The sequence below is a fragment of the Arachis duranensis genome, chromosome 10, assembly GCF_000817695.3.
Source record: "Arachis duranensis cultivar V14167 chromosome 10, aradu.V14167.gnm2.J7QH, whole genome shotgun sequence".
In the NCBI taxonomy this organism is placed as follows: domain Eukaryota; kingdom Viridiplantae; phylum Streptophyta; class Magnoliopsida; order Fabales; family Fabaceae; genus Arachis; species Arachis duranensis.
Genome location: NC_029781.3, coordinates 4,178,086 through 4,200,637, shown reverse-complemented (window position 1 = coordinate 4,200,637; position 22,552 = coordinate 4,178,086). Strand labels below are relative to the sequence as shown.

The 22,552-nt window shown below is 29.9% G+C and overlaps 2 protein-coding genes across 2 annotated transcripts; one reads left to right on the top strand and one right to left on the bottom strand.

The window, feature by feature from the left end:
• The first annotated feature begins 5,077 nt into the window (after positions 1–5,077).
• On the top strand, positions 5,078–7,831 carry LOC107468661 (transcription factor bHLH112). The gene is made up of 7 exons (XM_016087990.3): positions 5,078–5,506; positions 5,658–6,162; positions 6,307–6,423; positions 6,525–6,590; positions 6,757–6,822; positions 6,925–6,975; positions 7,121–7,831. The coding sequence occupies exons 1-7, from the start codon at positions 5,148–5,150 to the stop codon at positions 7,298–7,300; spliced, it is 1,344 nt and encodes a 447-aa protein (XP_015943476.1). The 5' UTR covers positions 5,078–5,147; the 3' UTR covers positions 7,301–7,831.
• Positions 7,832–13,347: 5,516 nt separating this feature from the next.
• LOC107468662 (probable NAD(P)H dehydrogenase (quinone) FQR1-like 1) lies at positions 13,348–14,650 on the bottom strand. The gene is made up of 3 exons (XM_016087992.3): positions 14,564–14,650; positions 13,929–14,288; positions 13,348–13,757 (listed from the first exon to the last, which is right to left on the bottom strand). Exons 1-3 carry the CDS (start codon positions 14,584–14,586, stop codon positions 13,532–13,534), a joined length of 609 nt encoding a protein of 202 aa, XP_015943478.1. The 5' UTR covers positions 14,587–14,650; the 3' UTR covers positions 13,348–13,531.
• Positions 14,651–22,552: the final 7,902 nt, after the last annotated feature.

The window sequence follows — 22,552 nt, the reverse complement described above, 5'->3', positions numbered from 1 at the left end:
GTTGATAATCTTAGCTGAAATATTGAACCCTATATTGTTAGTTGATTTTGCTGATATTGTGGTTGAAAATATTAGTGTGTAATATAGTCGATAATCTTATTTTAGCTTATTTGGAGAGTTGATATTTGATTCTAATTTTTGTTTCTGTGTTCTATTATTTTGATTATAGTTTTTGCTTTCATTTTTAGTGATTTTGATTCTATTTTGTTTCTATGTTCTATTATTTTTGTTTCGGTTTCTTTTTATATTTTTTTAAGTAATTTTTATTTTTGATTCTGATTTTTGCTTTCTTTTCTTAGAGAATTATTCTATGTATTTTTACGAGTAATTAACATGTATTTCAGATTGACCAGTAAAGTACAAGAACATATCATCAAGATTCAGAGTTCTAATGAAGGAGCAAGGAATGAGAGGGTTATTCAGGTGTTAGGTCCCAACACTGCATGGATACAGTGCTCAGGGAGCATGCAAGTTTGGATTCTATGAATTCTTTAAGAAATACTACTCAGATCTTGCAAGTCCAAAGAATGCAGCCAAAGTACAAAACCTTCATATTTCTAGCAGGATCAACCTCTACTGAAGTCATTGCTGATATTGCTTTATACCCCATGAAAGCTGTCAAAGTTCGTGTGCAAACCCAACCTGGCTTTGCGAGAGATTTGTCAGATAGATTACCCAAGTTCATTAAGGCTGAGGGTGCTAGAGGGTATACATGCTTTTCTTTGCTCTTAGTTGGGATCTATCATTTCATTACTTAGTAACTATCTATTATATTTTAATGGCTTCTTCATAGATATTGTTTGTTGGAATTTGAAGTTTCAAATTTGTTAAGGATTTGGATTTGATGTGCAGGTTGTATAAAGGACTTGTTCTACTCTAGGACCGCCAGATTCCATGTAAGTTTGCACATACTTCATCACATTTTTACTCGGTCCATCTAACAGAATTGCAGCATGATTAACTTGGTTTCTCATTGAACTCCTTTGTTTGCTCTTTAATCATGATTTGGTAATTAAAATTTATTGTAATTAATAATCTGTCAAAATTAATTGCAAGAGGCAATCCAAGACCATGAGGAGCTAACAAAGGAAATAGATGCACTCCAAGAAAAATTTGAAGAACAACGAAGACAGCAAGAGGAGGAATTAGCTCGAGTGAAAGCTCAATTGGAAGCTCAACAAACCGTTGTGAACTCTTTCATAGCGTGATTTGACAATGAAAGAAACTAGAAAATTAAAGGTACTCCTAAAACTGTTTATGGTTTTAATACATATTCCTAGATGATTCATATATTATTAGTATATTTTAACTTGTATATGGATCTATTTATTACATTTTACTTATGTCATGGTTGAGAAATAATAAATGTCCTATTATTTGGTTTGATAAATTTAGTTGTGTATTAGTTGAGAAATAAGCAGTGAATTTGTTGTTTTTGACAAAACCGTAGACGGTAAAAATATTCAAGTTTTAGGAGAAATTCTGCCAAAAATTTTCAAAACATTTTGGATAAAAGTTGATGAAAAAATTATAATTGGTGTTATATCTTGATTCTAATTTTTTGTGTTGCTTTTTTTTATTTACAGGAGTGCTAAAATGGTGACAATATACTACCTTAAGGGTTCAAGAATATTTTGATTCATAGATGCACTAATCTATGTTAGACTTGTAACTTTTGGTTGAATTCGTGCAAGAAATATAACTTGTAGAACTAATCAATGTACTCACTAATGTTATTTTATTTTAAAACAATTTCAGTTAAATGAAGCATGTATCAGAGAAATTTGTTACAAAATATTACTTTAAATTGTAACAGTTCCATTCTTTGTTACAAAAACTTTTTGTAACGGGACATACTGCATCGGCCTTTTTTTGTTACAAATTCCTTTTGTTTCAAAATTCTTCTTTTTTGTAATAAATTTTTTTGTTACAAATATTGTTTTTTCTTGTAGTGCATGCATGCTATTAGTAAATATTTTATATCATTAATTGTTGACGAAAACTATTAATTAAGTGACAGAAGGACAAAAATAATTAATTTGTGATTTTTAAATGACTAATTTGATTTGATAAAATTTGTTGGAGACGAATTTGAAAAATGATGTATCTTTCGAGAACTAATTTGACCACTAACCTTAAGTTGAGCGAACAAGATGTTAAATAAGGAGGAATGAACAAATAATTGTATGAAAAAAATGGCATATAAATTTTAGTTATTAGGCGAATTTAATTATTTTATTGATTTTTTGTTTTTATTCTTTTTAAAAAATGATGATAATTAATTTATAATTAGATTATTTTATAATTTTACCAAATTTATAATTTAGTTTTTATAATTTAAAAGTTTTTAATTAAAACTCTACACCAATTTTAAATTTATAATCACATTTTTATCCTTTTAAAAACAAATAACTTAACGAAATATACTTCTGTTGTAAGATAGTTGGAGATAAATTTAAAAAATAATTCATCTTTTAAGAACTAATTTAACCATTTACCTTTAAGTTGAGTAATCAAAATGTCAATAAGGGAGAATAAACAAATAATTGTATGAAAAAGAATGACAAATAAACTTTAGTTATCAGGCGAATTCAATTATTTTATTGATTTTTTGCTTTTATTCTTTTTAAAAATTATGATAATTAATTTATAATTAGATTATTTTATAGTTTTATCAAATTTATAACTGAGTTTTTATAATTTAAAAGTTTTTAATTAAAATTTTACACCAATTTTAAATTTATAATCACATTTTATCCTTTTAAAAACAAATAACTTAACGGAATATATTTTTGTTGTAAGATAGTTGGAGACAAATTTAGAAAATAATCCATCTTTTCAAGAGCTAATTTGACCATTAACCTTAAGTTGAGTGACCAAAATGTCAAATAAGGAGGAATGAACAAATATTTATATGAAAAAAGAATAGCAAATAACTTTCGTTATTAGGCGAATTCAATTATTTTATTGATTTTTTGCTTTTATTCTTTTTAAAAAATGATGATAATTAATTTATAATTAGATTATTTTATAATTTTATCAAATTTATAACTGAGTTTTTATAATTTAAAAATTTTTAATTAAAACTCTACACTAATTTTAAATTTGTAATTACATTTTTATCCTTTTAAAAACAAATAACTTAACGGAATATACTTCTATTGTAAGATAAATGTAAATATTTACCATTAAAAAGATCTAATTACAAATTTAAAACTAATATAAAAACTAATTAAAAATTTTTAAAATATAAGAATCTAACTAATTATAAATTAACAAAAAATAACTATAAAACTACCAAAATAATTTAACTTTAATTTATCAATTTAGATACAAAGACATGCCAACTTTATATACAATATATAACAAGTATTGGAAATATTGAATATTGGATATGATATAACATGTTAGGGTGTCAATATCTAGTTTTTATTTTTCTTATTATTATTTTTTTATTTTATTTTTTCTATCGAAAATAAGGAGAAGTATAAAGAGATTATACTATTTGAGCTATAATTCATTAATTTCTTAATATTATTAGTCAATTATAAGAGTTTATTCTTTGTTAATTTAGATTAGGGCTTTTCAAATTCTATGTATTTTGTGTTTAATTTGGTATGACGTGAGAAAACTCTGTACTAAAAATATAAATTCGAATATATTATCATATTTTATTATTTGCTATATATGATTAATTTTTTTGTTTGTCTTCTCTTTTTTAAATAAGAATTTATTATTATTTCACTTTTAATTTTTTTGTACTACATATACTCCATTTTTATCTAATAAAAATATATTTTAGTAAAAATAAAAATGTACAATATGGCATGTGTAAACATCATTTTTAGTTGTTGAGACGATGAGATGTCATGATTGCTGCTAATAAAATTTTTTCGTTTACTAAGTTGTTTTTTAATATATAAACATGGTCGTAAAATTAATGTTTAAATTGATTGAATAAAAGTTTTTCTTAAGAAATAATAATGAGTTGATTATAAAATGTCAATACCTTTTACATGATGTTAAATACATCCAATTTATATTGTTATTATAGTTGTCCGCAAATTATTATCGTGACATCCTCAAAAATTTAAACATAAAGGATACAAATTGTTCACAATTAATGTATTCATCGTCTATTAATTATATTCTGCTAAAAATAAACGGAGGGAAATTGATAAATACACAAGTATATCAAATTAACTACTATAATTATTTTAGGAAGATAAATACACGTCTATTTTTTTTGTTTTCTTTTTTTATTGATTTATTTTAATAGAAATTTTTTTAAAATATTAATTAAATTTAAGGATATGATTTTGATTTCGACAAACTCGTATGAAACAAATTTATTAGGGGATACTTCATAAAGACGCGTAAAACGTCTTTTTGTAAAGACGTTTACGTGCTGTATTATTATTGGACGTATTAATGAACCGGTTATTTTTGAATTTTTTAACAAATTAGAATAAAACCGATTTTTTCAGAGATCTAATTGTATTTTTAAATTTTTAGAGATTCAAATGTCTGTAAAATAAAAAAGTCAAATATATATTTGTCTTTTTATAAAAAAATTTAGAGATATTCGATTTAGATTGCGCAATTCGATTGGATCAAAACGGATCTAATAGTTGCTATAATAAACCAATTTTGTTCTAGTTTATTAAAAAAATAATTTATTAACAAGTTTAATAAAGATGTCCAATAATAACAGGACACATATAAATATCTTTAAAAAAAGATATTTTTAATGTTTTTATTAAAGTAGTCTCTTATTTATTAAATTTTAATTTAAGTAAATATTTATATATAGTTTAGTTGATAATTAAGTATTATTTTATCTGATTTGATAAGTTTAATTAAATTATCAAACTATATCTGAATTTTCACTTTTAATTTATATAGAAAAATTAGAATTGGAGAATTAGAATTAGATTCAAAATTCTTTTTGATTTGTTTAATCTAATCATTCTGTAATTGTGATTGTAATAACAAGGAGATTTTGGTAGTTGCCTCCAACCATTCCATATATAAAATCAATTGACTCTTAACATGCTAGCTAGCGCGCACATATATATATGTGGTCATCAGGTAAGTAAATATACAAGATAAACGCATATACTTAGAGCGATAAAGAGCACGTAGAAATGGCTGAGGAGTTTCAAGCTACAATTTGTGGTGATAACTATTGGTGGAACTCAAACAAAAGCTTGTTCTCTTTGATGGGGGGATCAATGACGTGTTCTGTAGCAGCTGCTAACGATTCAGCAAATAATTATGACTCTTTCTGGCAAGGTTCTGATTTCATGGATTTCAAGGGAGCAACAACAAAATCTTCTTTCAAAGGAGAAGATACAAACAAGTGTAGTAATAATGAATCATCAACATCAGCATCAGCAGTAGCAGGTGGAACCGTTGGGAGTATCTTCATCAATTCCACCTCACAAATGATGAGTGATGGCCTCTCATCTTCACCATCATTCACTTGGAATAATCCTTCTCTATTGTAAGTACTCTTAATTTGATCTTCAATTCACCACTCTATCTTATTATGAGTGCTATTGTGAAGAAAGAAAACTTTTCTTTTGCTATACTCTTTTGAAAAAGAATCATCCATCACTGTAATAAATTAATTTCTCTGATCGATTTGTCCGCAGCGGTTGTAATGAAAGGTCAGAAAACAATTTCCAATCTATTGTGATTCAAGAAGAAACGGGATTAGATCCTTCTAATAATAACTCACAACAGATCCAGCAACAGCAAGAATTTTCGAATTCAATGGGTAGTGGATTTACAATTGAATCATCATTATCTGCATCTTATGATTATCCGTTGATGCAAGCAGGACTATTTGGTTCGACTGACTCATCATCATCACTTTTCACAACTAACCAACCAACCCTTCCTGAACTGTCACCAATATGGTCTACGGTGTCTTCCTTTATGAAGCCTTCATCATTTATGGAGCCAAAGCAACTTAATGGATTGCAATTCTCAAATAATACTCCTTTCTGTAATGCTTCAACTGAAGAGACACTTTATAGTATAAGATCTGATATCTTTTCTTCGTCTTCTTCTCAACCACAGCTATATCAAACACCACCAACAACTTTTGATAATAGCAAACCCAATAATGCTCTAACTAGTACTCCACTCAACAAGGTAATTATTAATTAATATATTTTTGTATGTTAACTACTAAATGTAATAATATATTTAATAATCATAGAAAATTTATCAATTTTTTATGTGTTCATTAGCAATAAATTAAAGTGAAATAGAAATTGATTTATTAATTATATGCAGTTGAAGAGGGAAGAATCTCCAGAAAAAGCATCGTCATCAGTCTGTAGCAAAAATGTTTCTGGGCGCGTCTTCAAAAAAACGAGAATCGAAACGCCATCTCCTTTGCCTACTTTTAAGGTTTTAATCTTTAAATAATAAACTCCATCAAGCTAGCTCTATATACTACTTCGTATAATCTATATATAAAACTACTCTTACATGTTGATATGTATGAAAAGGTTCGAAAAGAAAAGTTAGGGGACCGAATTACTGCTCTTCAGCAATTGGTATCACCTTTTGGAAAGGTGAATTTTCTTCTCGTTTTGGATTTTTTTTTCTTCTTCCACCGCTGTCATAATGAGTAGCTATCTATGGCATTGTTTGAAAGTTTATTTACCTTTTTAAAAGTTATAATGCTACGAATTAATCACATATACTTTGTTTTTAATCTGATTTTTTATCTGTATGTAGACGGACACTGCATCGGTTCTACATGAAGCCATTGAGTACATTAAATTTCTTCATGATCAAGTCAATGTATGCTTTCTTTTTTAAACAAATAAACAAAAATAAAATAATAGTAAAAATTATGTTTATTGATTAATTAAATATGGCCCTTTTTTTTTCTTTTAACATCAGGTTTTAACAGCTCCATATATGAAAAATGGGTCTTCTATTCAAGATCAACAGGTAATATAAAACAAAATGCTTTTTTAATACGTGATTATATACATACACAACCAAATATTATTTGTATACTTTTAGTGTACATGTAAATTTTTTGAGATATTAAATTTGTATATCTATTTATTTAGTTTTTCTTTTCTATTTTAAGGGATGTGATTATGAAAAGGATTCAAAATGTTTAACGCAAGATTTGAATAGTCGAGGGCTTTGTTTGGTACCAGTTGCAAGCACATTTCCGATGGCTACTGAGACTACTGCTGATTTTTGGACGCCTACATTTGGAAACTCACTCATCGGGAATGTGGCAGTGGCAGGTAGTCATCAATGAGCCAATAATAAATATATGTAATAGATTCTTTCCAGTGGAGAACTACTCATCTACGAAAGTGATAACTATATATAGTTATTTGTTTAAGAAGAATAATAGAGAAAAAGAAGCAAATATAGTGACATCAATTGTGAATTGAGGGGAAAAAAAGTAGAGATGGAAAAGAAAATAGAAAAAAAATCAAAAGTAAAGGCAAAATGATGTACACTAGTAGTTAATGATTAGTGACCACTGGAAGAGAATATACATTCCTATCTTAGCCAGTAGTTAAGAATGAATTCATAGTCTCCATGTTTTAATACTAGTAGTAATCTGTAAGCTCCATGCAAAGGAGGAATATAAACAAATTCTAACTTTGGCAGCATTATTTTATATTAGATTAAAGAAATTTTATTGTAGTTTAAGTTGTTAGAAATACATACATTATGTGCCTTGAATTTAGCATGTGGAATTGTTTAGTTCAAGAGTCTTTTTTTTGTGTATGTTAAATTATTAATCAATATATTATATGATTTATATTTTGTAATTAAAGTGTCGTCCTTATATTTAATATTATTATTCAAAAGGAAAGCAAAGAGGATATAATGTGAATTATGTGGTATTTTATCTTAAAAGAAGTTTTTTTTAAGGTCATGAAATAAGTAATGTGTTTAGACAATTCATGGTCTATATATATTAATTTTGTTATGATGCATTGATTTTTAATAAATTTAAAAAGTAAAATATATTTATTTTAAAATGAAAAGAGTATACAATAAATAATTATACATTAATTACAAAGTTGGAAGAATGATGAGCTAGTACAATTAATTAGTACTCAATCAAATTTCAATAGTACGTGTTATTTTTAAATTTGACTATAAACGTCAACTTATCAATTGAAATATAAAATAAAAATGGGTTTGTTACAATTTAAATAAAGTGTAGTTTAAATATAAATCATATCCAGATATATCATATTTGTTTTTGTTTAAAGAAAATTTTAATAGTTTTGTTGTCTTCTCCTCTCTTACAAATATGAGAGGTTGAATTTATAATTTTCATCTCAACTTGGTAGATATTTACTCTTTGACGTCCTATTTTATTTAAGATGTAAAAATGTTATAATTTAATCATTTATTTTTTTTCATATAATTAGATATAATAAAATAATTTTATCCATACATTTAATTATATATTATTATGTTAGTAATAATAACTATTTTTTATATTAACTGTATAAATAGTTCCTAAAAAATAACGATATGATTAGATAATTTTGTAAAATATTTTACAGTATATTAAAATTAAGAAATTAAACTATTTCTGTATATATAATTTGAGTTAATACTCAATTTAGTCTTTAAATTTATTTGTCAACCTCAATTTAGTCCTGAAATTTTAATGGTATCTATTTAGTTCCTAAATTTTATAAATATGACTCACATTACTAATAAATTTTATATTTTCAAAATAAATTTTTTATTATTAAAATATTCTCTTATTCTATATTTCTATCTATTTCATTTCGATATTTGTTCTATAACTATATATCTATATAGTTAGACTTTGAATACACAAACATTAGTGGAGTGTTGACATTGACAATCCGGTGCGACCCAAACTATATATCTATCCACGTCAACGTTCTATTAATCTTTGTGCGTCAAAAAGTTGTTTTAGGAACATTGAGTTACGTCCACAATATTTGGGGCTAAATAAAGACAATTAAAATTTCAAGGACATGTAAGGAGTTAAATCTCAATTTGACTCCTAAAATTTAGTTCGTTGCTCAGAATGACCCCCATAATTTTGTTGGCTCCAATTAGAGCCTCCAACTTTGCAATTGTGGCTCTGTCTTGCCTCTGCGATCATCTTCGTCAGTAGAATGCTGATTTGATGCAATTACATGACATGGTGGACACTACTTAAATGACGACACATTGGTGTCGTGCCCAAACCCTTTGGAAATCACGTCGTTTCAGTTTTTTGTGGGTTAAAATTCTCTTTCTTTCCACTAGGACGATCATAAGTTGCAAAATATCAAGAAATCCTTACACTACGTGGTATTCAAAGGGTTTGGGTGCCAAACCAATGCGCCGTCGTTTAAGTTGTGTCCACCATATCATGCAATTGCGCTAAATCAACATTCCGGTGACGGAGATGATCGCAGGGGTAAGTTGGAGGCACAATTACAAATTTGAGGGTTTTAATTGGGGCCAACGAAATTGTGGGAATCATTCTGAATATCAAGCCAAATTTCAGGGGCCAAATTGAGATTTAACTCGACGTGTAAGTTATTGAGAAATTAAATTGAATATTATCTCTATATAATTTCTTAAAAAAAATTTATGCTAGATTATTTGTTATTTATTTAAATTTATCTAATTATGATGTTTATACCGAGGATATATACATAAATATTTTCTTCAACTGACCCACAATCTCTTAATTGAATATGGAGAGACTATGCCATTTGAGCTATTACTCATTGACAAAATATCACTTTTGTTACAAAAATCTACTTGTTAATTAGTTTCTACTCTTGCCCCTCGCTTGTATCAATTGCATGTTTTATTTTTGAATTGATAAAAGATATAGACACCAATCAGCTTAACACATGCCTCCATGTCTTGAAGCATCTTGGGATCATTACCACTCTCTCTTTCTCTGGATTACTCCGTTGTTTTGGATATCAAATCTTAGTTTTGCTGTATATAAAGGTGCGATTTACTTAGTTTTAAATAAATAAGATGCATAAAAGGAATTTCATAAAGTAGGACAGAGAAAAACAAGAAGCATATATCATCATTTTATTGTGATATATAATAAGCTTTTGTTATTATGGTACATTTTGTCTAATCATCATCAATAGCTAGCCTATATAGTTTGTTTGTATCTTGTAATTCAAGATTTAGTTTTCACTTTTCAGCATAGCATGCATGTAAAGAGTTCCTTCTTTTTTTTACTTTTGCAAATCCAATCACACAATAAAACACGGCTTAAATTCTTTGAAAGAGATCGAGAATGAAGATTGGATATGTATGTATATATATGTTATGTCAGATTATTCTTGGTAGGTGGGAGATGGGTGCAGGCTCTCCCTTTTTGTATGTTTGACCTAAACATAATGTTCGATCTCATTAACTTTAAGAAGTGTTGTGATGTTTTCCATCAATAATTTAGATTCTCCATAGCTTCACACTTTAACATACAGTAAAAAGTGTAGGATTGACTAGTTGTATCTGCAATAACATGCATTGAGTTGGTTGATTTCCTAGAAAATCATGTAATAATGTCATATACTCAATGATCAGCCATGGAATCAGTGTTCAATCTCTTTTTTTTTGGGTAATCAATTTCCCATTTGATTTACAATTAGGCCCAATGGTAGCCCAGTTAGTCTCTTACATGTTAATGGTAGCCCAGTTAGCCCATTTGATTATTTCACTAAGGTCTTTTTTTTTTTAATCAAAGATAGGAGACTCCAACTCACAACCTTTTAATTGAGTATGAGAAAACTATGCTATTTGAGCTATAACTCATTAGTTTCACTAAGGTCTTATAAAGTAAGTGAATAACTATTTTCTGTATAATTAATTGATTATTGTAAGTTAATACCAAACAATATATGTATATTATATATATATTGAACTTAAGACAAGTGGTTACAGAGAATAATTTGAGAAGTGATACACAAATTATGCTTCTACTATATCTACCGGAGATGTAAAATTAAAGTTGTGCATGACATCACCATCTATTGAACTTGCCACTTGCAAAGATTTGCATAAGTGCATATAGTATTTATATTTTATTGTATCACATCATAAATAATATATTGACTGTTGACACTAGGTTCCTTTCTTTTACTTTAACTACTGTTGAAATTATAACATAATAAATGAGGGCAAACATTGGAAAAAATATATAGTCTAATCCAACATTCCAGTTAAATAAAATTATCACAATAGGATAGATGCTGTCTTCTCATATTATGCTATACTATATTCGTTCCAAATGGTGTTTGTTTTCTTTGCATTGTTTGATTTTGCCGTTCTGAATTTTTGTTTGTTTCTGTGTTTGTTTTTTCTATGGGGAAGGAGTTGAACATATTCTAAAACATGAACATGAGGGAAATCACTTGAATTGACTTTAGGAATATGTCTGAAGCAACAAAATCCGGTTAAATGGCACAAAAGTCAAACACTTTAGTTATCTTTTCTTTTAAGTTACGTCAAATATTATTTTTTTTTCGAAATAATTTGCATCTATATTTACAGAAATCTTATATACAAAAATATATAATTTATACTTATATTTATCAGAATTTATACACATAAGACAATAAAATTTGCATTCATATTTTTTAGAGTTTACATACATAAATTAATAAAGAGTTAATAGTCAAAATTGTCCTTGAAAGATACCTTGATCTCCATTTTCGTCCCCAAAAAATAACCAACCTGGTCGCGTTAGTCCTTCCGTCATCTCCTGCATTGAGGTAGCTAACGCTCGCTGACATGGCTTGTTAACTACGAGCGTGACACTCGCTTAGTGTACCATCTTGTTGCTGATAAGATAAGTTTATTAGATCAATTCAAATCAATCCTAAGTCCTAAATCCATGAACCCTAATCCCAAATCCAAAGGAATTGAACCTCACCTCCATAGCAGATTCCATGTTCCCAAGTTGTCCCTGCCTGCATCACTGCCTACGCCTTCAATGCCACCATCGACGTCGTCTGCATCGTAACCGTCGCTCAAAGTAGAATAAAGTCTATCATTAACGCTGTTCCTCGCCACAGATTCTGTCGCAGCTCTCACGCTTCTGATCCAGTCCTGTTCCACCACCATACACAGCAATCGACTCAGTTGTGGCAGTGTTTCCTTTTACCTCCTTGACAATACTGCTTCATCCCATTGCATCACCTCCGACTCGATATTCCTTTATGTCTCTGTTGTTCCAGTTATTTCCCCAATGCAGATTTATCTCCGAATTTATGGACTCCATAATGCTACTCTTATTGGTTGTATACTATGTTAATTCTTTGTAAGATTGGCTGAAGTTAAGCATCATAGTCCACTCCATGGGTGTTTCTTAAATTAATGCATGCGGACCTTTTGCAGACACAATCACTAGAGACATTTTTTTGTCTTACAAGCAAAGGAGCACCCACGATTCAAACGAGAGCATGATGACCTCTATATTGAACACAATCTCAACTTGACCAGGCTTTTTGTGGCTTACAGTTTGCTGTCATCCATTTTAATGGGAGACAACTATTAATCTAGTTAAATCTTGGAGAAGTCATCAAAGCAGGTACTATCTATAGATAATTTTGGGATTGTGCTTCACTGAAATTTCGTTCTATATATAAATGTAGTTTTGATTCACAAATAATTTATAAAATCTGCAATGTAGGTCAACAAAAATCTATAAATGATGAGGGAATGCCACAACACAATAGGCCGTTCATGAAGGGTTGTCTTTACATCAAGTTCAATGTGAGAGTCAGGATTCCTTTCTCCCTACAATGCCGATTATTAGAGACGATATCACCTCAGAAATCCAGCAAGCAGTTGACAGATACGGAGTTGGATGAGTGTGAGGAGACCACATTACATGATGCCAACATGAAGAATGAGATCAGAAGAAAGCAGCAATAGCACTACCACAAGGCATATGATGATGATGATGAGCAATCCATGCCTCGACTGTAATTCGGGATTAGGGTTCATCGATTTAGGGACTGATTTGAATTGATCTAAGAAACTTATCTTATCAGTAACAAAATGGTATACTAAGCGAGTGCCACGCTGGCAGTTAATAGGCCATGTCAACGAGTGTTAGCTACCTCAGTGCAAGAGATGACGGAAGGACTAACGTGACAGGTTGGTTATCTTTCGGGAATAAATTTGATTAATTTTATCTTTGGGGAGGAAAATAGAGATCGAAGTATATTTCAGAGACGATTTTGACTATTAGCTCAATTAATAAATTTTATTTATTAAAAATAATTTAGTATTTATACTAGTCAAATAATCACAAAAAATACTCAAAATTACTTAACTCCAGAATTTCTCAACGTTTAATTAAGTTGTTAATTAACGTGGATGAGGTCTGTTTAATTTTCTCAACTAACAAACTTTGAGGAGTGGTGTAACATACATTATGAGGAGTGGTGTGACAAGTGACAACAATTTTATTTATTTAAAGGTTGCATTGAGAATATGCATGTATGATATGTTATCATCCCTTGAGCTTCTTAGCAATTCCAGCAAAGTACTTGCCCTGATGAAAAGCATGAGCCAATTCCAACTCAGTAGGTTGTCTGGAGCCATCTCCAGCAAATGTTCCAGCTCCATAGGGAGATCCACCCATCACCTTCTCTAACTCATACATGCCTGCTCCAAGGGTGTATCCAGTGGGAACATAAATCATTCCATGGTGAACAAACTGAGTTATAGATGTCAACCTACACAAACAACAACAATGTTATTAACTTATTATTAGATGGTTACTTACATAAATACTTTTTTTTACGTGAATATGATAGTTAAGATGTTATTGCGTATTATATTAAACAATTTAGTCCGATATGACAAACTATTTAAAATTTCTTAGTTATATCTTGGTAGAGACTCACGGGGTAGTCTCTTGGCCACCTCCTTGAGCACCTGTGGAGGTAAAGAGGCCAGCAGGCTTTCCGGCGAGAGCCTGTGTGCGCCAAAGGCCGCCAGTTGCATCCAAGAAGGCTTTGAATTGGGAAGCCATCATTCCAAATCTTGTTGGAAAACCAAACAACAAACCATCCGCTTCAGTAAGCTGATTTGGTGTAATGATTGGGACATCACTATTCTTTGGAGGTGCTCTCATCTTGTCAAGCATCTCTTGAGACAATGTTTCAGCTACTTGCCAGAGTGTTGCTTCTACTCCTTCCACAGAATCAGCTCCCTTTTTTATCTCTTGAGCTAGCTTCTCCACATGACCGTACGTAGAATAGTACCTAAATGATAAAGTAGTTTAGTCGAACATGTCAAATTATCTAACAGTTCTCTATGATCATTTCACATGAAGATATTTTTATGAAAATAATCACTATTTTAATCATATTCATTAATTCTAACTTGGGAAGGAATTAGGAGGATTATGATATAGTGAGTACTACTAATTAATAACAGCAAATTTAACAAGCTAAGCACTTCATATATATTGATACACCTCCTAAGAATTGAAACTTGTGCATCCTATGATCAGTATTATAGTGGAATCATTGCTTACACAATATAAACTTTAGTAGCCATTGATGATATATTTGCTCTGCTCTACTCTCTATAGTTGTTGTTTGTTGAGTTCAATGACTACATACCTCTTCTTATAGTGCCTATTAATATCTTTTTTATATGTAATAATCAAATGTTAACATCACTGTTGTTGTTATTATTGTCCTTCATATGATTAATTATTATAAATTTCAGATTTATCTTTTGATTAGTGCAAGTTGTTCTTAGAATTGCATCATAGTATCATACAAACGTCCATGTTCTTTGTCACCAGAAACAATTTATTTTTCTTGTTATATCACTATATAATTACACATTAAGTTAGTAAATTACTTCAAATTAGCCCCTTTTATCACCATGAATTTAACTATTATATATTGGTATTAAGCACATGAACTATTTACTGGACAGTTATTCGGTTTCAACTTTCAATATCTTGTTATGTACCCAAGTAGCTGCACCCTGCACTGCTAATTATATCTAACCTTTGAAAAATCCTTTTATTCAAACTCAACTAATCTTGGTTTTTTCTTCTAAATTAAAATAAATGTATAATATTAAATAGGGTAATCGGATACTAAATTAAATAATAACGATGGCGAAAGGCTGGGAAAAAAATTTCTTATATCCTGGGGCTTTTAAAATTTATATACTTGGTACGAACAACAATACTAATATATATACATCATTAACATTATATATAGACATCATTTGTGGTCCTAATTCCGTGTATTACGTATTTACGTACGGGAAAAAAAATGTTATAAATTTAGGAAAATCGTTTTTCTAGGAGGGGGTGTGGGGAGTTGGGGACCGGTCCATATTTGTATGAAAAAAAAAATAATGATTGATGAGAAACAACAAAAAATGTTAATAGAAAAATGACTAATAATTAAGGAGTTATATTAAAATTATCGACATAAATCTGAAAAAACCAAAAGGTTTTATAAGTAAGTACTTCTATTTTATTCGTCCCAATTATTATGCTGACATTTTCTTTATTCAACTACACCATTGTTGAATACTTGAATTTGTATTAGTTTCATAATCATGTTTTAGTGACGTGAATTTTATATCTGCAATTACATCTGAACATAATAATTATAATTAATAATAAATTCCATTTGAAACTATTATTGATACAACTTTATGACATCATTTTGAATATGGAGTATATATTAGTATATATCTTTTGGATTTTAACTGATTTTACATAAGTTATTTTACTAAAGTTAGGAAATGTTTCTGAATTTAACAAAGACTTATGAAAATATTTATAAATTGTTTATTAAAGAAGTTTTCAATAATAGAATAAAAAATTTAAACATATATTTTCTTTTATATATTTTGAGTTTTTACTACTGTTTTGACTCTTGTCGATAATCATGACTATTATTATACATAATTTTATCATTTTGTGCTGCTAAATCGGAATGAATAATTCTTTGCAAAGAAAATTGTTTAATATTTTCTTTGTTAATGGATAATATTGTGGAACTTCAGACCATTCTTTGTGGAAAATATTCCAAACGAGTGTTAATTCATTATAAATCAACTTGCATCACTAGAATTTTCATGAAGAGTTTTTGAAGTCAAAATGGTCAAAGAAGAAGCAAAGTTCTAGTTGAATACAATAATTATCAATTTGCTAAATATTGCTAGAAGCTAACATATTAGAAGCTTGAAAATTTTTGAAGAACATTCAAGAGAATAGTACAATTACAACATTCTACAACATTAAAGAAATTCAAAATCAAATTGAATTGAAATTGAAGACCAAGCAACCTAAATTAGAAGATTATAGAAACTACATAAATATAAGTTGAAGGAAGATTCATGAAGACAACTCATAGCATGGTAGTCATTACAAAATTGATTTGTGATTCATAAATTATTATTTTAGTAGAAAGCATTGCCTATATAAAGGCACATATGCCTTGTGTATTGTATGTGTGTTCCAAAAATGAAATTGAATATGTTTTGAAATATTAGAAATTCTCTCCTTAGTATTATGAGTGTTAGTGAGTTTGAGAGATGAAAAATATGATAGCGTCATTTATATGAGTGAGTGATCCTAGGGCCAATTGAAGTGTGGGTATTATACTTACATTTGGTATCAGAGCTGGTTAATCCAGCGCCTGGTGTTTCAGAGTTTGTGAGGTGTGAGAGAGTTCTCACATAGTTGTTTATTCATAGAGTCGGTATGGCAAACACTTTTAATATTGTGTGGTCCGGTCCCAAGTTAGATGGAAAACTTGATTATAGTTATTGGGAGACTTTGATGTCTACCCATTTGAAGGCCCAGAACCTGTGGAATTTCATTGAACCGGGTTTGCAAGAAGGAACAGATGCTGCCCAACAGAGGAGAGATCAATTGGCGCTATCTCAAATTCATCAAGGAGTATATTATAAGGTGTTTGGCAAAATAGCAAACGCCAAAAGTGCAAAGGAAGCATGGAACACGTTGAAGCTGTCATACAAAGGCGTAGATAAAGCTCAGAAAGCAAAGCTACAATCTTTAAGAAGAGAATATGAAAGGTACGAGATGTCGAGCTCAGAAACTGTTGAGCAATATTTTACTCGTATTACATATCTTGTCAATAAGATGAGAGTCTATGGAGAAGATATGCCCGATAGCAAAGTGGTGGAGAAAATTTTTCGCACCATGCCAATGAAGTATGACCATGTGGTGACTACGATACTAGAGTCACACAATATGGATACCATGACGATTGCAGAGTTGCAAGGAACCATGGAAAGCCACATCAGTAGAATACTGAAGAAATCAGAAAAATCAATCGAGGAAGCCTTGAAAAGTCGAGTGAATTTCAACAACGTTGCAGAATCAAGCCGTACACAAGAAGGACGAGGTCGTGGTTTTAATTTTCAAAGTAGAGGCAGAGGAAGTTTCAGAGGAAGAGGTCATGGCAATTACAACCAAGGAAGTTATAATAATTTTACACCACCTAATCAAGGAAGAGGTGGAACGAATTTCAGGTCTGTCAACCGAGGAAGAGGTCGAGGCAATTTTTATCAAGAAAGAACCAATTTCAATTGCTTTTATTGTGGAAAGTATGGACATAAAGCAGCAAATTGCAGATTCAAAATGGTGAATAACAATCAAGCACACGTTGCAGAAAATCAGCATCAAAATACTGATGACAATCCGGGTACTCAGACTTTATTTTTTACAAGTAATTCATGTGCTGAAGATGAAAATATATGGTACTTGGATAATGCTTGCAGTAATCATATGTCTGGTAGAAAGGAGTTATTTTCTTCTCTAGATGATTTAGTTAAACTATTATTGAAGTTTGGTAATAGTACAAAGATCCCTATTGAAGGAAAAGGGAACATACCAATTAGATTGAAAAATGGTTCTCTGAATTATATTTCTGATGCTTTTTATGCTCCTAAACTTGATTACAATTTACTGAGTATGGGGCAATTATCTGAGAAGGGATATAAGATGATAACTTATCATGGATATTGCACTGTATTTGATAACAATGGAAGGTTCATTGATAAAGTAAAGATGACTTCAAATAGAATGTTTCCATTAAAAATTCAACATGTTAATCCTTCTTGCATGAGTTCTGTGATACTTGATGATAACTGGCTGTGGCATATGCGGTTTGGGCACTTTCATTTTTCTGGCCTAAACTACCTGTCAAGAAAAGGACTTGTTTTTGGTCTATCACGGATTCATATTCCCAATTGTGTTTGTGAGATTTGTCAACTGGAAAAGAAGCATAGAGATCCATTTTCTACAGGAAAGTCTTGGAGAGCTAGAAGATTACTTGAAATTGTGCATTCAGATCTCTGTTCTGTAGAAGTTCCAAGTAATGGTGGTAGCAGGTACTTTATCACTTTTATTGATGATTTTAGTAGATATACATGGGTATACTTTCTGAAGCAAAAATCAGAAGCATGTGATGTCTTTATGACATTCAAGGCGTTTGTCGAAAAACAAAGTGGCTGTAAAATCAAAATTCTCAGAACAGACAGAGGAACAGAATATCTTGCATGTTCAGAATACTTTAAGCAACACGGAATTAACACCAACTAACAACTAGATACACTCCTCAACAAAATAGAGTTGCTGAAAGAAAGAATAGAACCATCATGGATATGGTCAGATGCATACTCAAGTCAAAACAAATGCCTAAAGAGTTTTGGGCAGAAGCAGTCACAACAGCAGTTCATATTTTAAATAGGTGTCCAACAAAGAGTGTTCGTGATAAAACTCCAGAGGAAGTTTGGAGTGGAAAGCGGCCTTCCATTCATCATTTCAGAATCTTTGGGTGTATCACTTATGCCCATGTACCAGATCAATTAAGGAAGAAGTTAGATGACAAAGGCGAGAAGTGTATCTTTATTGGCTATAGCACAGACTCAAAAGCATATAAGTTGTACAATCCAGAAACAAAGAAAGTAATCATCAGCAGAGACGTGATGTTTGACGAGAAAGCCATGTGGGACTGGGACACAAAGACAGAAAAGCATCCGATTGTAATTTCAAATACATGTGATGAAGAAGAAGAAAGACAACCGGACGCAACCTAACAACCAGAATCATCTAGAAGACCTCAAAGAGAGAGGAGACTACCTGCTAGATTAGCAGATTATGAAGTTGGCAATGACAACGATCCGTCCGATGAAGAAATCATAAATTTTGCTTTATTTTCATATTGTGAGCCATTGAACTTTGAAGAAGCCTTTAAAGATAACAATTGGAAGAAAGCAATGGATGAGAAAATTCATGCCATTGAGAAAAATGACACATGGGAGCTGACAGATTTACCAGCAAATAAGAAGTCGATTGGAGTAAAGTGGATTTACAAGACTAAGTACAAACCCAATGGTGAAGTTGATCGTTTCAAAGCAAGATTAGTTGCCAAGGGATATAAACAAAAGCCAAGTATCGATTATTTTGAAGTATTTGCTCCTGTTGCTAGGTTAGACACTATTCGTATGATTATTTCACTCTCGGCTCAAAATAAGTGGAAGATACATCAAATAGATGTTAAGGCTGCATTTCTAAATGGCACTTTAGAAGAAGAAGTGTATGTTGAGCAACCTGCAGGATATGAAGGTTTTGGAAAAGAAAATAAAGTTTACAAATTGAAGAAAGCTTTGTACGGGTTAAAGCAAGCACCAAGAGCGTGGTACAAGAAGATTGATTCTTATTTTACTCAGAATGGTTTCAAAAGATGTCCATTTGAACATACTCTTTATATCAAGTTCGTTGAACCTGGAGATATCTTGATCGTGTGTCTTTATGTTGATGATTTAATCTTTACTCGCAACAATTTGAAGATAATTGCAGAATTCAGGGAGGCTATGATAAAGCACTTTGAAATGACAGATATGGGTTTGATGTCCTACTTTCTTGGCATTGAAGTGGTTCAAAGAGATGATGGAATTTTCATTTCTCAGAAGAAATATGCAAATGATATTTTGAAGAAATTTCAAATGGAGCACTCAAAACCAGTTTTTACTCCAGTCGAAGAGAAGTTTAAATTGTTGAGAGAAGATAAAGGAGGAGCAGTAAATCCCACATACTACAAAAGCTTGATTGGAAGTCTAAGGTACTTGACTACAACTAGACCAGATATTGTGTTTGGAGTTGGTTTGCTTAGCAGATTTATGGAGGAGCCTTGTACCAACCATTTGCAAGCGGCAAAGAGAATTCTTCGATATATCAAAGGTACTTTAAATGATGGAATTTATTATGAGAATACTAATGAAGTAAACCTTGTCGGTTACACTGATAGTGATTGGGCCGGAGATATAGAAACAAGAAAAAGTACTTCAGGGTTTGTATTTCATCTTGGTTCTGGTGCAATTTCATGGTCGTCAAAGAAACAACCAGTAGTAGCACTATCTATAGCAGAAGCAGAATATATAGCAGCAGCAAGTTGTGCAACACAAGCAGTTTGGCTAAGAAGAATTCTTGAGGAATTGAACGAGAAACAAAATACTCCAACAACAATATTTTGCGATAACAAGTCAGCTATTGCACTTTGCAAAAATCCAGTATTCCATGGAAGATCGAAGCATATTGATATTCGGGTTCATAAAATCAGAGAGTTGGTAAATGAAAAAGAAGTTGTGATTGAGTATTATCCAACTGAAGAACAAGTTGCAGATATCTTTACAAAGCCATTGAAGACAGAGTTATTTTACAAATTAAAGAAGATGCTTGGGATGATTAATTCTGCAAGCTTGATTTAAGGGAGGCAATGTTAATTCATTATAAATCAACTTGCATCACTAGAATTTTCATGAAGAGTTTTTGAAGTCAAAATGGTCAAAGAAGAAGCAAAGTTCTAGTTGAATACAATAATTATCAATTTGCTAAATATTGCTAGAAGCTAACATATTGGAAGCTTGAAAATTTTTGAAGAACATTCAAAAGAATAGTACAATTACAACATTCTACAACATTAAAGAAATTCAAAATCAAATTGAATTGAAATTGAAGACCAAGCAACCTAAATTAGAAGATTATAGAAACTACATAAATATAAGTTGAAGGAAGATTCATGAAGACAACTCATAGCATGGTAGTCATTACAAAATTGATTTGTGATTCATAAATTATTATTTTAGTAGGAAGCATTGCCTATATAAAGGCACATATGCCTTGTGTATTGTTTGTGTGTTCTATAAATGAAATTAAATATGTTTTGAAATATTAGAAATTCTCTCCTTAGTATTATGAGTGTTAGTGAGTTTGAGAGATAAAAAATATAATAACGTCATTTATATGAGTGAGTGATCCTAGGACCAATTGAAGTGTGGGTATTATACTTACAACAAATAATTACATTGTAGGGAAGAGCATGATCTTCTCATATCTTCCTATGGCCCCAGAATTACGAAAACAAAAGCAAATGAACGATTATTATTTATTAATGGGTTTCATTTCATGATTCAATGCTTCATTCAAGTTTCGTCCAATGATATTCAAAAAAAATATTTGTATACTAAAACTTAGCTATTAAAATTATTCATTATGTATTTATATGATACTTTATTTATTTAAATTATATGAATATTAAAACTATTAAATTATCTTAAAAATAAAATGATTACAATTTTATCCTTCCAACTTTTATATGTACAAATTTTAAAACCTGAAAAAGTGAAAATAAACCACGATTTACACAAAGGTAACTAATGCATAAATCATTGGTTCAAAAGGGGTTTTCAATGATTTAAAAAAATATAGATAATACCAAGAAAAGCCACAATTTATGACCAAAATTTGCTGCAACCTAAAATCATAAATCACAGTTTATTTTTAAGTTTCACATTTTATTTCAAATTTTTAATATTAATTTAAATTTTAAAAACTAAAATTTCTCTATCTTCCTATCCACTTTATAATTTGTTATTATTTCATTCTTTTACGTTCCTTCTTTCTCTGTAACACAATTTTCTTCTTTCTTCTATTAGACTACAATATTTCAATGTCAGTGTATTTAGAAAAAAATTAATCCCTTACTTATTATACCTTTGATAAAATATAAGATCTACTTTACAACTTTCAGCGATGAATGGTCAAATAAAATTACATACACAAACTATCCTTTTCAATTGTAACACATCTAAAATTATTAAGTTATAAAAAAAATATTTTTGAAACACATCCAAAATCATAAATTTAAAATTTAAATTTAAACATTAAAAATAATTGTAACACATCTAAAATTACGAAATTATACAGAAAATATTTTTGAAATACATCTAAAATGATAAATCTAAAATTTAAATTTAAACATTAAAAAACAATTGTAACACATCTAAAATTATGAAGTTATACAGAAAATATTTTTAAAACACTTCCAAAATACAGAAATTGCACATGAAAAAATAATTTAACATTGCAATATATATGAAAATCTCTTCAAGTCATTTTATTCGATTTTTTATTTAAAAAAATAAAAAATTTGTAATGGTGTCAGAGACCCATTCAAAC